Source organism: Dysidea avara, chromosome 10, assembly GCF_963678975.1.
Source record: "Dysidea avara chromosome 10, odDysAvar1.4, whole genome shotgun sequence".
NCBI lineage: Eukaryota > Metazoa > Porifera > Demospongiae > Dictyoceratida > Dysideidae > Dysidea > Dysidea avara.
In genome coordinates, this window is record NC_089281.1 from 24,369,722 (window position 1) to 24,386,258 (window position 16,537).

Genomic DNA, 16,537 nt, shown 5'->3' on the forward strand with positions numbered 1-16,537 from the left:
ATACTGGCATAACAACAAAACTCTTGAGGTAGTTAGATGATGGGCTGAGCATGATATCTGATAACCATATATAAAAAAACATAAATGGATGATTTGCCAGCAAGTTTCCCTCTAATGGTAGAATTTCTTTAAGAGTTCACTTATCAAATTACTAATTCATAAATATTTTCCCGTTAAATAATTGCACTATATACGATTGGTTGGTTACTATCACATGACTATCAATAGTAAAAAAGAGAAACAGTTTAGAGACTAAAACCCAGCATGTATGTATCTTCTTCATTATAGTTCTATGGGCTGATACCAAAGGTGGGGGAACATAGCTCGATTTTCCTCTATATATGCATGTCACCCTTGTGCTTGTATTTAATGGGCGGTAGACAACTCGTTAAGTGGAACATAAAATTGTGGTGAAAAGTGCAGCAATTGGGGGAATAACTGTCCTCCAAAGAATTTGGACTGATAAACAGAACTCATTCTGCTTTAATTTGTCAATTAAACATGGATGTAATGTTGCATGTGGTTGGCTAATCCATTATGTACTGTAACTGACTAGGAAGTTCAACATCATAACAGAGTAAACTGAAAAGGACCATATATTTATATGTGCAAAAATAGGGCATGTGGGCACATGATTTTTGCCTACTTTTTCAAACTTTCATCTCTCATAACTTTTTGTACCATTATGCTATGGCAATGCAATTTTCAGCTCTTAGTATGCATTTATTTGGCTTTGTGATGCAAATTACAGAATGTGAATATTCTGTTTCAGTACTGAGATATGATCTGTAGAGAGACAGGATGTAGTTTGTGCCCACATGCCCGGCCGGTCACATATGTGGTGATGAACTACAATCGTATACTGTTTTATACATACAGCTCTATTATTACGTATACAACAAGTGTAGTAGTAGTGCAAAATGCCTGCATGTGTTACAGTATAAAATAATGAGGATACAGGTTGAGTGGAGTATATACTAAGAGATATAGAATACTGAGGACATGAAGATAAATGTATCAGTCTTCTTTTAGGTCTACTGTTGATGACAAAGTCTCACTTGCTGGAGAGACATCATTCTCTGACTTCAATCTCTTAGCTGATGGTTCACTTTCAGATGGACAATTTAGTGATCTTAAGGATGCCAACAACTTTCTATGAGGTTGATGTTTCTTAAAATTTTTCTCATAAGAGGTTTGTGTTTTAGTGACAATAAGAGTGGGTGGGGTGCCATCTTGCTCAGTCTCACAAGTAGCATCATTTACGTAATTAAAATTCTCCATTCAAGATGATGCTTTCTTGTCTTTGCAAACCTGAAGCGACACTGAGCTATGTCAGGGTGCTGCATAAACTGCTTCAACTCCACACAATCTTTACAAGTACAATAAAGATTTATAGTATGAACAAAGTTGGTTGGAGTTCTTACATTACTAATGCAATCTTCCAAAGTAGAGGTACAGGGATTAAGAAGCACTTGTAGTGGACCAACTATGTTATGTGTCTTACTAATATCCAGAATAGCAGGTCCTAGTGTTTGTAGGACTGGGTAGTACACAGGTTTACTGCATAAAGCATCAACAAAAGAAGCAAGTAAACCTTCACATTCTAAAGTTTTAAGGATGTTCACCAGTTGAGACACAATCTCCTTACTTCTGTTTGATGGCAGACAGGCATCCTGCTCATTAACTAAATAATTGACAAAAATAGCAGCAAGGTACTGGCAAAGATCCTTATGCCCATTGTTCAGTGGGTCAAAGGTAAGTTTTGTCAAAAACTGACAGCAACCTTTAATTGAACAAGACTTGTTCTCAAAGATGGCTTTCAGTGGAGGCTTAAGGATAGACCATCCATGATTACAACAAATGGTAGAAACAATGGAGTAAAATGAATCACTCCACAAAACAGAGTCACCTAATTGCTCAGCAATTACATCCAAGTACTCAGCAATCAACTCTAGTCTACCAAACAGTAGAAGCACTTGTAAAAAGTAGTAAATTCTTTATAGTAAATTTTTTTACTCCTAGCCCAGCAATGTTGACTATTTAGAGTACTTTCATTATATTCCTTGCAGCAACTGTCAACTCATCTGCTGTTCTGCCCCTCTTAACATGTTGCTCAAATTCATCATATTTTGAACACCAATTACTAAATTGTGTTTCTTAGCTGGCCAAATCAACAATGCTGCCCAGTTGTCCACTGTAGACTCCTCATTTCCAATTTCCTCTTCCAAAATTGCATGTCAGGATCAATCTTCTCAAAAAAAGTCTTGAGGAACAAGGGAATCATCTGGAAAGTCTATTCTGTAGGACAGTTTCTCACCATCATAAGTTCTGAGATGGCTAGCACTGCAACCACGATCATTGCCCATACCATAGTTAGTAGCTGACCAGTGCTCTGTGAAGTGTATAAAGCTCAAGTACAGGTCAAACTCAACTTCCATTTTTGCTTGGAGTAACACTTCCGCCAAACCTCTGTCACCATTCTTAAGCACCTGAAAAGAAAGACTTGCTTCACAATACCGGTGCTCGAAGGTTTGGGTAAGCATCTTAGGGCAATCATTAGAGTCACTATCTTCATCCCACGCCTTTATTGCAAGAAATTTGTTTCTGATTGTTTGGTGGTACAGGAACTGAATCAACCCCTGCATAAACCAAATTGTAAATTAAACAGAGACGATGGCCTTCGGTTACTGGCTTGGCTTCATGTTGACAGTCAACATAAAATGCTGAAAAGTAGATATTGCCACAAGCATCAATACCACCAAAATTGAACAAGGTTAACGATTTCTTCCCTTGGTGACACACTGCTAATTCTCCACCTTCATAACTTGATGGTAACTGAATTACCAGAGTGCCCCAAACATGTTAGGGGGGTTTCTCTGCATCTCTGTGATTCTAAAGTATGAACATATTTCAATACTACAACAGCTATCGTTACTGACTATAACTGTATACATGTCATATATAGTGTACAATACATACATCGATACACCTATACTTGTCATCACTGTTATCAAATGTGTGCATGCATTTGGCAGTACTTCAATTGTAAGAATTACAATACATCCCTAGCAGTACAAAGACTGGGGGAATAGTGGGATCTATGATACTTTGTAGGAAGGATGGGGGGGGGGGGGGGGGGGAGGCAGCAGACCGTAAAGGGGACAAGATAAACAGCATTTACCACTAAGAATGGAAAGGGTGGAATCCATGACACACAGGTTACTACATCCCAGCTTTGAAAAAGGTACAGCCTTCCAAAAATAGGCTAGTGTGAAAAAGATGTGACATCAAAGGTGGCAGCCAAGAAATGGCTGCAATAATATTATACTGTCATTTCACAGCTGGGCTGTTTAGGATTAGATATTGGTAGTTTTTTGTGTTTGTGTAGCTATGGTGGCTTTTGTCCTTGCTTTGTTTATCTTTTTTCCTACAGGTAAACAGAAGAACTAGAATTTAAAAGACATTTGTAGCTAGTAATTTCATATTACATGTGGCTAGTTGCTGAACATCGTATAAAGGGATATCAAAATGCACTTGGTACATGCATGTATAGTTGGTTTTCATGTTATAACTCATTGTTATTTAAACAGATTTACATTACTACTACTGAAGGTTTGTACGTTGATAATTACCTGACACGCGCAAGAAAATTTAACTAGTTTGCATAAGCAGTTAAACCAGTAGGCATGACAACAAATTACAGCAAAGTCGACTGCTCTATTAGAGGATAGACTCTTGTGTATATGTTTGGTATGTAGCCTGACTATTTTTTTTTTAAATTGTAGAACTCTAAGAGCTTTTTTTTCTGAACATTTCTCTAATAGAGCACACATTTTCCTGAGCATTCATACAATGCACATAGATTTTCCATGGATAGCTCTACGAAATTATGTTCTGGTGCAGTAAACTAGAAGGCAGAAATTAAGTGAGATGAGCAATTGACGGTAGTGGCAGAGTTGCAAAGGATTTGGGTGTATAAAGCTGAAAAGCTGTCTATCTGTCTCCATTCTTTCCTCATGATGCCGCTAACTCAATAACCAAAGCACGTATTGACATGGGACTTTAACGAAATTAAGCGCTTGTCATCTGGCAACTCCAAGTTTGTTGTTACAAATTGCTATGTGCTTTCATTTGCTCTCTATCTACAGAGCATTGGTGTAGAGGAAAACTTGAGCTACATTCCTGTCAAAACCACAAACAAACAGCCAAAGCGTTAGTGCATAGAACTGCTAACCCAAAGGTCCAGGGTTCAATTCCTGCCCTTGACAACTTTTTTTCTTCTCAGTGCCACCTTTTCGTGATGCAATTTTCCATGTCAAATAGCTGATGCTTACTGTGCACATATCAACACAATTCATATGCAAAATGAATGTTCACCATCTGGCTACGTTTCAGCTTCTGCATGCATTCCTTCATCCTCTACAGCACGTTGAAGGCTACGATGTAGAGAAAATTTCAGCTGCATTCCATTGCCAACCACATGGTAAACAGCTCAGCTGGTAAAGCACCTCCCTGAAGTTGTGGTGGTTACTGCTGTGTGGGGTGTAGGTTCGAATCCCACCAGTGACAAAACTATTTTATATACCTTTTTGGTGCATACTTTCCTAAACTTCTTTTTAAGTTCATAGCATCCAGTTATTGTGTCGCAGGATATGGACTATTGGAAAAGTATACAGTAGCACATTTGATAGGTATAGGGCAGTTTGTCTGTGTGTTTTATTACAGTAAGTTCCTACTCTTTGTAACTCTAATTCTTTGTGATGCTAACTACTTGTCTAAATTATGAAAGCAATTAGCCAGGAAGTGTGCACCTGTGTGCTAAGTTAACTTTGCTCAAACCTTTGCTTGCAGTATAGCTACATAGCTACAACAAATAGTACTGCAGACTAATACTTTAAATAGTCTTTGTTGACCATGTTATTACAGTGCCTGCATGACCACATAATTTTGCACATGCTTTGATAATTATTGGTTAGCTTACATGCAATTCTGCAGTTTAGTTAACCCACATGTTCACATCATTTTAACTATTAGATTTGCATGATGGTGGATTAAGGTTCATTCAAAAGCTATCACCATGCATGCTACTTTATGACATGATCTTTAATACTTCATTCCCAATGCATTGATTCATGTTATTGTGGAATGCATGTACCAATGCTAGTAGGAATATAAGAAATTAAGATTTTAATTTCAATTACGGGGAAACAAGGGAGGTCACCTGCACCTGCAGATATACTAGTGAACAGCTAATCCCAACCTCCATGATTGAATTAGGAATTAAATGTACACTAGTATATCTACAGGTGTAGGCGACCTCCCTTGTTTCCCTACTTTTTTCTGTGATACCTAATTCGAAATTAAAATTCCTAATTTTTTGTTATACTTGTTTGTTTACTTTTTTTGTAACATTATTATGACTGGTGAACTCACACATACTACATCAAAAGAAAATATAGTTCCAGAGTTAATGTTTTTGTCTGAATGCATGCCCCAACTATCAATAACTGGCTCAAAGGTGAAGTGGCCATTTAATACGCTTCACTTTCAGTTATATATGTTCAGCCCATTACACAGTGCTACAAATGAAGAAAAGTAGTAAAACCACCTCTGCAGTCAATCCAGTCACCACGGAAAATACGCATTTACAAATGTAGGGAAGTAATGCATACATTGTGCCACTGCGAGTCAACACCTTGGGCTGTTAGCAAAAAGAAATGGGACACAAAGGAGGACAAAGGTAAGTCCATGATGTGTGCATTGTATGTACTGCAGTATGCCAAAAGGCACATCTCGGGACGAAGTGACGTCAAACAGTGAAAAAATCAAGCCCATAGCCTTTGCCTGAAGGCAGGCAGGCAGATAGTCAGTAAAAAAACTCCACTGAGTATATTTTGTAACAATCCATTGGAAGCGTTTAGGGTCAGGCACTTTTGGGCTTGGTTATATCAAACCAATATACTGCCAAGGCACCAGGATGGTATTGTGAAGCTTACTTTTTTGGCCAGAAAAACCCAAACCTTCATGATCACTATGATAGAGGCCCCTGGTTCAACCTTGAACAATTTCCTTTGATGTTTTTCACACGCGTTCCAGGGATTTTTCTAGGAGGGGAGGGGGGCATTTGCCCCCCTGAAAATGATTTTTTTTCCCCTGAACTCTGCCTCAACCAGCCTAATTTAAGTTAAGCCTAATGACGAAGGGGGGGGATTGAGCCTAATTTAAGTGCTCCCCCCTCAATTTCTGATTGCCCCCCCCCCCCCCCCCCCCCCTGAATTTATTTTCTAGCAAAATCCCTGACGTTTTTTTTACTTCTGGTGGCTGTTCTATTAGAGTGTCTCAATCATGCTTGTTTCACATGTTTGGTTTATGCTGTATACGTACCTCCTTAGCTAATAATCTTAGTACTTTCAAATCACAAAAGGTCCATGCTACAATGGTTAGCCTATCTGCATACCAATTCATAAGTTGTTTCTGTCAGTAGACAAAAATTGCACTTTCAATTTTGGAAAATCACTCTACAATCTGTATACAAATAGGAAGATAAGTGTGCTAAAATATCCTCCAAATTTGAAAAGAATCTAGGGCTCGAACGGATAGTGGTTTTTACCATTCAAATATATCCACAACTACTGAATATTCTTTTTCAGCATTGTTATGGACAAGATATCAATAATCCTGTTGTACAAGATGCCTCTTTAATACAATTCATGATTTAATTACTAATGTAGGATCAAGCTTTCTATGTACTCTATGTACTCTACACACTGATATTATATATTTCCTTTGAAACAAATATTCGAACACTAAAATGATATTCAAATATTTGAATATTCTCAAATATTCGAATAATGGAATATTCAATTGAGCTAAAGAATCCAATAAAGTTTGCACGAGTTCTGGCAATTTTTTGTAAGTGTTGCAAAAAGAAAATTAATGGCAGAAGAAAAATACATAGAAAATAAAACAAACTTTGAGGATGTGTGTATCAAAGACAGCTGGACCGATTTAGGTCAAATTCGGAATGGAAGATGTCCTATCCTGAGGGATGCTTCACAGAACAAAAATGGGCTATTTTTGTGTAGCCATTACTGAGGTACTTATGCCTGAATTTGGGTTCCTGTAAAATACACACTTGTCTGTCATGCACCCAAACGCATTGGTTTTCCCATGGCCACATGACACACTATCTGATCTTCTAAAAGATCTTAAGACCCCATGTCCCTGTGAGTTAATCTGAAGGTATTTTTGTGGGTCTTTATGTGTTTGCTTTGAAAAGCATATAGTTGACCCTGTTCATGTGCCCAGCAGTAAAGGCAAATTGAAGTAGTATCATAATAATTCACAATAAAGATCAGTTGATTGTTAGTGACTGCTCTATTACTTTGTCTTGACTGGTGATATATTCAATACACTCACAAAGCAGTGGCAGGCTTCTGTGGTTTTGACAAAATAAAACCTTTTACATTTTAGCTCAATGGTGACAATATATCATAGCAAATAACCCATTGTATTTCAGTAGTATACATGTAATATAGCTATGAAACCCACAGCAACAGTTTACTGTCAAGATACTCTAATAGAACAGTTACCCTATTACTGTAGTCAGGCAAATATCAGCAATAGTAGCCAAGTCTAAACTTTTAAAAATTTTTGCAGACATACCTACACTAATTTTCAAAAAAAACCTTTTAAGATCTGCCACTGTGAAGGTAATATCTGATTTGTAAACACAACACCCCATAGCCGCACTACTGTTATGTAGTATTGGGTGAGTGTAAATTAGGCTCCCATTTGTAACACAGAATGAGAAAGACAAATAGAATGGTTCTGGCTGAGTAATAGTAATAACGCAGGCACATATAAAAAGTTACAGTTAAAAACAAGTTGATGTTGTGCTACTTCTAAAAACCAGGTGCCATGCAGCTGGAATTAACCAATACGTTTATGTTTGTGCATTTATAGTAATTCTGTAATTCATAAAATTTTTGCAATTCTTCAATAAAGTGCTTGTTAAACATACCACTTTTTAAACAACAGACTATGCACAGAAGTATCTTCTAAATTGTTTTATAGTTTCATTATTGTGTTTTTTTCCCACAAATTCTCTCGACAAAGATTCAGAGCTACTCTTCATTTTCGTTCGCATATGTAGGGATACGCCCCCTTCCCAACTCGAAAGGATAGGCTGTTCCTGGTAGTCTACAAGGCTAGCACTGTTGTTTCTCAATTGTCAAACGCCTACCCAAAGGGTAGGTAATTCACAAAGTCTGAGGAGAGTCGCCACACCCGTATTTCAGACCGCCAAAAAGAAACCACCTCAGAGCAAAGTTTACCTGTGCGGAAATTTAGTACAGCGACTACATCCTTCATTTTGCTTTTATTTCTTACATAAACGCTGCTTTTACCATTTAACGACTTTGCTCACGTGGGTGCATACGGACAAACATAGATAGGTAGATAGGTGCACACACACACACACACACACACACACACACACACACACACGTGCACACACACACACACACACACACACACACACACACACACACACACGTGCACACACACACACACACACACGTGCACACACACACACGTGCACACACACACACGTGCACACACACACACGTGCACACACACACACGTGCACACACACACACGTGCACACACACACACGTGCACACACACACACGTGCACACACACACACGTGCACACACACACACGTGCACACACACACACGTGCACACACACACACGTGCACACACACACACGTGCACACACACACACACACACACACACACACACACACACACACACACACACACACACACACACACACACATTTTATGAAAACAATTTTAGTAAACCAGGCATGTGCCTGGTTTAACAATATCACAAGCATGTACTAAAGCCATTGTATGCATGAGTATACCACATGTATTATACATGGCCATTCACAATCTGTTTTAATTACATACCACATCTGCATAACTATAAATGATAGTAATTACACATGTTACACTGTCAATGGGGCAGCCATAAGATTAGTAATCAGTAGAGTACTTGTGACTGTTCTATTAGTCAAGCATATTACAGAAATGTGACTACTCCGTTAGAGTATCTGCACTACTCACAATGCCAGAAGGAAACATGCAGTCAAATTTTAATATTCAGCTTAAAATTTGTCAAACTTCCTCTTTAAACCCTTAGAAAATACCTTAAGGCGAATACCTCAATTACCTCACTACCTCAATTAAATACCCCTACATTTTCATAATCAAGTGACATTCTTCTTTGACGTAAAGATAGAGGAAACATTAGCTGGGTATGGTATTTTTTACTATACTGATATACAAAATAATTCTTGATACCAGACCTTAAAATGTCCTCCCGGCTCACTAAATAAGAGCTTAGAGTTCACAAGTAACAGCTACCTCTTCACTAAACCCATAGATAATAGAGTAAAGGGATAGGAAACGCAAGCGATTTCCGGTTTGATTTCCGTTACGCGTGACTTGATAGGACCATAGATAATGGAGTAATAGGGATAGGAAACGCAAGCGATTTCCGGTTTGATTTCCGTTACGCGTGACTTGAAAGGACAAGACAGTTTTGTGAGAATTAGTGTTCTAAGCAGCGTAAATAGTAATCCAACAGACTACAGTAAGTATTTAGGCCTATGTGAGAGATTTTGGCGAGAGAATTCAGACCGTAGATTTTGTAACAAAGCGTATCGCATTAACCGTGATTCTTACACGCTGTCACACTTTCGCTCATCGTAACTTCATGCCTCGTCCATACCGCTTCTTTTATAGCCGGTTCCACTTTCGAATCTTGTGGTAAGCTAGGCGTGTCACCAACGCAGTCTTTTACCGTTGCGTTGTACTGCAAGGTGGTTTAAACTTTTGGTTAAAAATTGAAGATACTTAGTCGTTTCTTCAAGCAACAGTTCCTGTTTTGATCCGATATTTCCTCTGGTTCCCTCTGTTAAATGGTAAGGAATAGGTTTATCACAGTTAAAAGGATAGAATATATTTACGAAGAAAGTAAAGTGGTTTAAAGTAATTTTTGGGCCGTTTTTTTCACTTTCAATCTCCTTTAATTTTGCGTATAACTTCCTTGAGGGTTGGTACCATCCTATTTCCCTCGATTACTTACTTGAGTTCACTGTAGCGAAGTTTCACCGTCGTTGGTTACAAAATTCTGTCGTTACAACAATTTGTTTCTCTTTGATACAAGCGCAGCAAGCGTAACGAGTATGTTCGTGACGTACTACACGGAATTCCAATAGAAATGTACGTATTTTGTGACGTCACGTTATTGCGTTTCCTATCCCTTTTAAGTACTCTATTATCTATGCTACACCCAAGCTCCCACTTCACTTTGGATAACACCATTTGCATAATCTCCTCCCAATCAGGATTGTTGATTACAAATTGAGCAGGACTGAGTTGCCATGTGCAACAGATTGTAGTGTCTACTGTCTCCATTACCCTCCCAAAAGGAGTGTTACTTGCTACCTCAACAAGTTTCTTAACATGACAATCACAGAGTGGGAGACCAAGAACAGAGTCTGGTTGAGTGAAATTGCTGGTAAGGGTATAGAAATCTTTCCACCACCAGCATAGCTATGATCCTGGCCTAGCCACTGACTTCAGTGCTTCCACAAGTGAATGATAACATGGCTTCTCCATTTGGTGGTTCCTACAAAACATTAACCAAACACGTTGAGATTAATAATTACCAAGTCATTATACGCATCAGGCCAAATGTCAGAAAGATTCAGGTCAAGGGCGCGCGACTATCTGGTGCGGCCACCCCATCGCAAATAGGAAGGGGCGGCCGCACCCTAACCCTAACCTCACAACAGACACGTAAAACCTCAATGCCTCAATCACCTGCTTGATGAAAACGCGCGAATAATCACGTGTTTCATTAGTGGTGAGCGTTTATTAGAATCTCGCTTCTGGAGGAATCAGCTTTGATAAGTAACTTCCATTTGTTGTTAACAGAATTGTGTACGTTAGGTTGCGTTGTTAAGTAGTTAACAACATAGCCATAGATTATTATCATCTATAACGTAGCCTACTATGGAACAATTTTTAAACCATTCGTCCCCGTTTCACTTTAGTCAACGATTTTCGCTTAGGTTCCTTAGCTCGTAGTATGCACCTCGTACAGGCTTTGTCTTCAGTGTTCACCCTCCAGTGCCCAACTGGAAGCAGATCGAGACAAACAAGCAATTTTTTGAATTTATCGACCACTAAAAAATATTTCCGTTCCTCTGCTACAACATGGTGGAATTCTTGATTGTAATTACAATTCCTTTGTATTCTCTGTCAAGGACTTTTATCTCAACACTCAAAGCAATTAATTGTGTTTATAGTTAGTTTCTATTGTTTGAGTAGTTAGTTTCTTGTGTCTGTATGTTTTTGTACTCTGTTGTATGTGTGCTCCAGTAGGGAAGAACGGCTCTGCCAACTACTGTGAGGATAAACAATAAATCAATCAATCCCCTTTCTCCAGCTTCTCTTACACTCCCTTGCTGCTTGATGGCTCTGTGACTGCTTTGGTTCCCTGGTTCTGCCTATGTGTACATGAAAGATGCTTCAGTTATCATGAGGAGGTTGCCCACACAAAATCTTAAAATTGTGTACGAGACTCCCAATATTTTATAATTTTTTACAGTGATATTTACTTCCGAGTGATTCTTCTGCTACTTGTGCTTACACAGCCTATACAAGTTGAGCAGGATCCTGAAAAGCAGCTAAAAATTAAAAGTTTTTCTTTTCTTAACAGAGTGAACATTTCAGCCAACCAGATGATTAGTGGTGACAGCAAAGGTGTCAACAACAACCATGTATGGTTTGGCTCCATCAAAAGGTCAGGAAAGGGCTGTAATGGATGTTGCACTTTAATGGCTTCCCATATGAAATGTTTGGTGAAAATTTTAATTGGCCATAAATATTGTGTCAGACACTTGAACAAAAAGATTTTTGAAATATGTTTAGCAGGTCAGGCAGAGCCAAATTTCAAGATCATGTGTAATTACATCTGTGAGTTAGAATGTTTTTGAGGATCCAGCTCAACATGTACATACTTTAGGGGACCACAGGAACCTTAATTTACAGAGACACAGGTATGCTTCGCAAGGATCCTGTAGGCAATTAGCTAGCCACTCCCCATCCTGGTTCGACTGGAAGCCTTGCTCAAAGCAGTCTTCTTCATTGAGTACTTGATTGTAACTCCGGTAAAGATTTGAGGAAGACTCACTACGTGATAAAACCAGTAATTTCCGGTATTCTCGGTATACAGTATTAATAAATGTTAAATATTTAATTATTCGGTTTAAATATATATTGCACAATAACTAAATATCAGTATATTGTCCATCCCTAGTCACATTTAATCATTTCATATGCATGTATAGCTATGCCAGCTGTCATATTGACATGACCGTTTTTCCATCCTAGAAACACTACTGAACTAAATTGTGTGTCACTCAAAAGTGTTTAAGTACATGAATTTTTTCATTCCTTCATCATAAAGTATGGTAGTACTGATCATGGATGTTTTCTCCTCACGAAAAGATATTAACCAGAAACTAGCCTCACACTACCCTTGTGGTGCCTTGGCAGTTCAAGCCCAAAAATAATTTAGTATGACCTGAAACGGTTGCTACAATGCTTTATTTATTCAGTGGAAATTTCTAGTGACTGCCTGACTGATACCTTTAGGCAAGCATAACTTGATAACAGCTACAGGCTACAGGCTTGATGTTTTTTACTGTTCGACATTAGTTCAGCCCAACAGGTGCCTTTTGGCATACCGCAATATGGACAATGTATGTTTTATGGACTTACCTGTGTCCTCCTTTGTGTCCCATTTATCTTTGCTGACAGTGCAAGATGTTGATTCGCAGTAGAGCCACATGATGGCTTCCCTAAATTTGTAACGGGTACCGTCCGAGTTTTCCATTGTGACTGCATTGATTACAGAGGTTCTTCTCATAGTGTTCTTCATTTGTGATGCAGTGTAACAGAGCTGAAAGCGAAATGTAATGGCCATTTCACTACAGTGGATCCTCACTAATCTGAACAGCTCTGTTGTAAAGTTGACAAAAGCCTGTTCAGATTAGTGAATTTGTTTGGATTAGTGACCCATTGATTATATACAGAACCAGTTCAATTACTGTAATAGAACATACACTTGTTTACAAAATACTCTAACAGAACAGTCATTTGTACTGTTCGGATTAGCGAGTGTTTGGGTTACTACAACTCGGATTAGTGAGGACTTACTTCAGTAATTGATAGTTGGGGCACGCATTGAGATGAAAACAATAAGCCTGGCACCATTCTTTCTTCTAATGCCGTATGTGCGTGTTCGCTAGTCATAATAATGATAACTAGTTCCATTAGGTCATGTGTAGGCAACCTCCCTTGTTTCACTACTTTTTGTATTCTTTGATCCCTAATTTCCTTGTACTTGTTTATATAGATAGCACCATTCAGTGGTGCTAATAGGACACATACCTGGTGTTAAAATGCATTAACTGTAAAGTTGCTAGCAATTGACAGTTTGGAGTTTATTCTGTTGTTTGGTCTTCATCTATGTGAATTTGTGCTAAAGAGCAGGAAAAGTAACTTATAGGCCATAACTATGTTGATTAAAATGTTGTAATGGAAGAATTACACAAAGTGATGTAACTACTTGGTATCTTGTTTTAATCTAGATTGATTCTTCTTGAGGAAGTGATGACAAAACCTTATTATCAGTTCATTATTGATGCACTGCAGTCAGTTGAGAGAGATGGAAGCTATGTTTCTGGTGGAATCATTTCTATGCCTTTGCCAGCACTATCACTGACTACTCAACGTGACTTGATCCTTGGTCTGCCATTGTGTAATGTTCATATTAAGAACATCATGATGAAAGCTTGTAGGGCTCCCTCTGCAAACAGAGGACAGATGATTGTGAATCCCTCTGATCATTGTGCATGGCAGCTCAATCCTTCCCAGTTTATCATCAATAATCGTGAGTGGGAGAAGAGTCTGCATACACTCTTAACAAGACTGAAGACAGAGCTTGGCTGTGATGAAAGGATAACAATTACTTGTGAGCTGTATAAACTTTTTCTATACACACCTGGAGGATTTTGTAAGGTTAATATTGTAACATATAATCTGTAATGAAGGCCAGGGGGTGTTACAATAGCTTAATTTGTATAACAAGGCTTAATACAACTAATGAAACTTGTGTCTTGTCAAACTGACATCAATGGCAGCTACTGCGAGGACAAACAAGATGTTTCAGCTGGTTCATGAGTGAATTATAAGAATAAATGCCCTGGTTTTTAAGTAGTTATCCTGTGGCACAATACTATATTTGAAAACTGAGGGATTTTCAGACAGACATATCTAATGAATTAGGGATCCAAGCAATTAATAATAGTGAAACAAGCTATTAATTACAAACAAACAAATTAATTATGGTATTAACAACATAGCTACTACTTTGCATGTTATTATATTTATTTTTATTTTTTAATAATTATTTTTCCCATAATTTATTTATGTATCTATGTTGTAATGTAATATCCATGCATTGTCCATATATCTATTGTTTCACTACTTAATTTTGTTGCTTAGATTCTGTAACTAATTGATTTTCATGTATGACTGCACTATTAGAATATTGTACATTTCTGTTGTATTAGGAGGAGTGCTTTATTAGAGTATCTCACTGCTGTGAACCTCTGCCCACATGATAGGTCATTTAAGGGATGAGCTTGCAGTAGCCTGTTTCTGCTGATTGTTATAAGTGTAGCTAGATCATTAAAGAGCATGATCACTACACTTGAACAATTTATGTATGATAAGGTTTCTATTGTTCTTTATAGCATTTAAACAATCCAAGAAGGACAAACAACATGTTTGGTTCTTTGTTGATCCAGTTGCCATCAGTTTATGAGGGTGGAGTGTTAACTGTGTGTCATAATGGCAAGAAAACAAAGTTCAGTTTTGGCGGATCTGATGCTTGTGGCAATGTGTATTATGCAGCCTTCTATGCTGACTGCGGACATAAAATCCAGCCAATCACCAAAGGCCACTGTCTGTTCCTTGTTTACAATTTGTTATATACAGGGGTTGAAGAATGTCCGGTACCTCCTGATTATAGTAAACAAGTTTCCACCATTGTGTCCTCGATAAAAGCATGGAATGAAGATGTTAATTGTAGCGATTGTCCTGAAATGATGAGCTACATGCTAAAGCACCCATACTGCCAAGTAAATCGTAGCTTTTCTTTTCAAGTACTTAAAAACACTGATAGCACAGTAGCAGATGTGTTAATCCAGGCAAAAGCTGCAGTTGATTTTAATGTCTATGTAGGCAAGGTACACTTCACAGCATACTATAATGCACGTAGCTATGATGACTACGTTGATGGGCTATTTGATGAAGACCTAGATGCTAAGCACCTCAGGGCACAAGATGGAGATAGGTTTTCACACAGAGTGATGTTTTCAACAGATTCTTTGGTACCTAATGATTTCTTCGACAGTATTAATCCTGATGATGTCAAGTATGATGAAGGAACAGAAGATGAAGAAGGTACACTAGTCAAATGGTATCAGTGGGCAGCATTGTTGCTGTGGCCTGTTAAGAGAAATACTGCTGTAATTGGTTTGGGTAAAATGATTGATTTGTTTCGGATAGAGGTTGAGAAAAACAGGAAAAATGTTGGCTTGATTACAGTTGCCAAAGATATATTTGTGGAGTTGCGGCATGCACCTGTTATGGTGAATTGTTTAAGTTTTTTACAGGCTTTGCTAGTGTTTGACAATGAAGACTTCATTGTTGACTGTTTGAATATTATCCCTGCAGCATCATATTACTACCACTGTGTGGACGATGCTGATTTTCCCATGGTGGTTTCAATCATTGGGAGTAAATACGGGTGGAGTATCCTGAAGTCTCCACTGGTAGCTATCTTTAAAAGGTGCACATCCAACAAAGTTGAAAAGTATGGCCAGTTTTTGAAGAATATTACTTTCAAGGAGTTAAGTGATGAGCAGAAGGATGTGTGCCAAAGTCTTGCTGCTGTTTTTGTCGATTACTTGATTAATGAAAAGGATCTCACTCCTGTCTGCAACACATCACATTCAGAGGATTCCTATGAAGAGGGAGTTGAAAGAAGCAAGGAGTTTGTGCAGAACCTAGCTACTACCCTTTCAACCTTGGACTGTGATGATTTACTCTTCTCTTTTGTTGACATAATGCGTAACAACCAGGACCGCTACCCGGGATTGGGAGCACTTGGGCCAATCAGCTGTAAACTTATTTTCAGTGACTATTGTATGAGGGAGCCATCAGCTAAAAGACGAAAAGTCGGAAATGATACATGCAGTTCCTCAATTGATGCCAATGCACCATAAATTGACCTGATAGGATAGTTAATATAGTTCATAGCAACAAAACGTTTTTTCATGACAGTGCTGCATTGTAAGTGTTTTATTAAGATTAGAATAATCAT

The 16,537-nt window shown here is 38.2% G+C and overlaps 1 protein-coding gene across 3 annotated transcripts; it reads left to right on the forward strand.

Moving 5' to 3' along the window:
- The first annotated feature begins 10,927 nt into the window (after nucleotides 1-10,927).
- Nucleotides 10,928-16,537, forward strand: LOC136236604 (uncharacterized). Of its 3 annotated transcripts, XM_066026823.1 has the most exons (4): nucleotides 10,941-11,019; nucleotides 11,801-11,884; nucleotides 13,737-14,166; nucleotides 14,904-16,537. In XM_066026823.1, exons 2-4 carry the CDS (start codon nucleotides 11,823-11,825, stop codon nucleotides 16,437-16,439), a joined length of 2,028 nt encoding a protein of 675 aa, XP_065882895.1. In that variant the 5' UTR covers nucleotides 10,941-11,019; nucleotides 11,801-11,822; the 3' UTR covers nucleotides 16,440-16,537. The 3 variants fall into 3 exon arrangements, with proteins under 3 accessions (XP_065882896.1, XP_065882895.1, XP_065882897.1); XM_066026824.1 differs by lacking the exon at nucleotides 11,801-11,884 and having other exon boundaries at nucleotides 10,928-10,989; XM_066026825.1 differs by lacking the exon at nucleotides 11,801-11,884 and having other exon boundaries at nucleotides 10,944-11,019.

Coding starts and splice junctions, on each gene's coding strand:
- LOC136236604 (XM_066026823.1), top strand. CDS start 11,823: ATGATTAGTGGTGACAGCAAAGGTGTCAACAACAACCATGTATGGTTT. Junction 11,885..13,736: donor TGGTTTGGCTCCATCAAAAG/GTCAGGAAAGGG, acceptor GTTTTAATCTAG/ATTGATTCTTCTTGAGGAAG. Junction 14,167..14,903: donor CACCTGGAGGATTTTGTAAG/GTTAATATTGTA, acceptor TGTTCTTTATAG/CATTTAAACAATCCAAGAAG.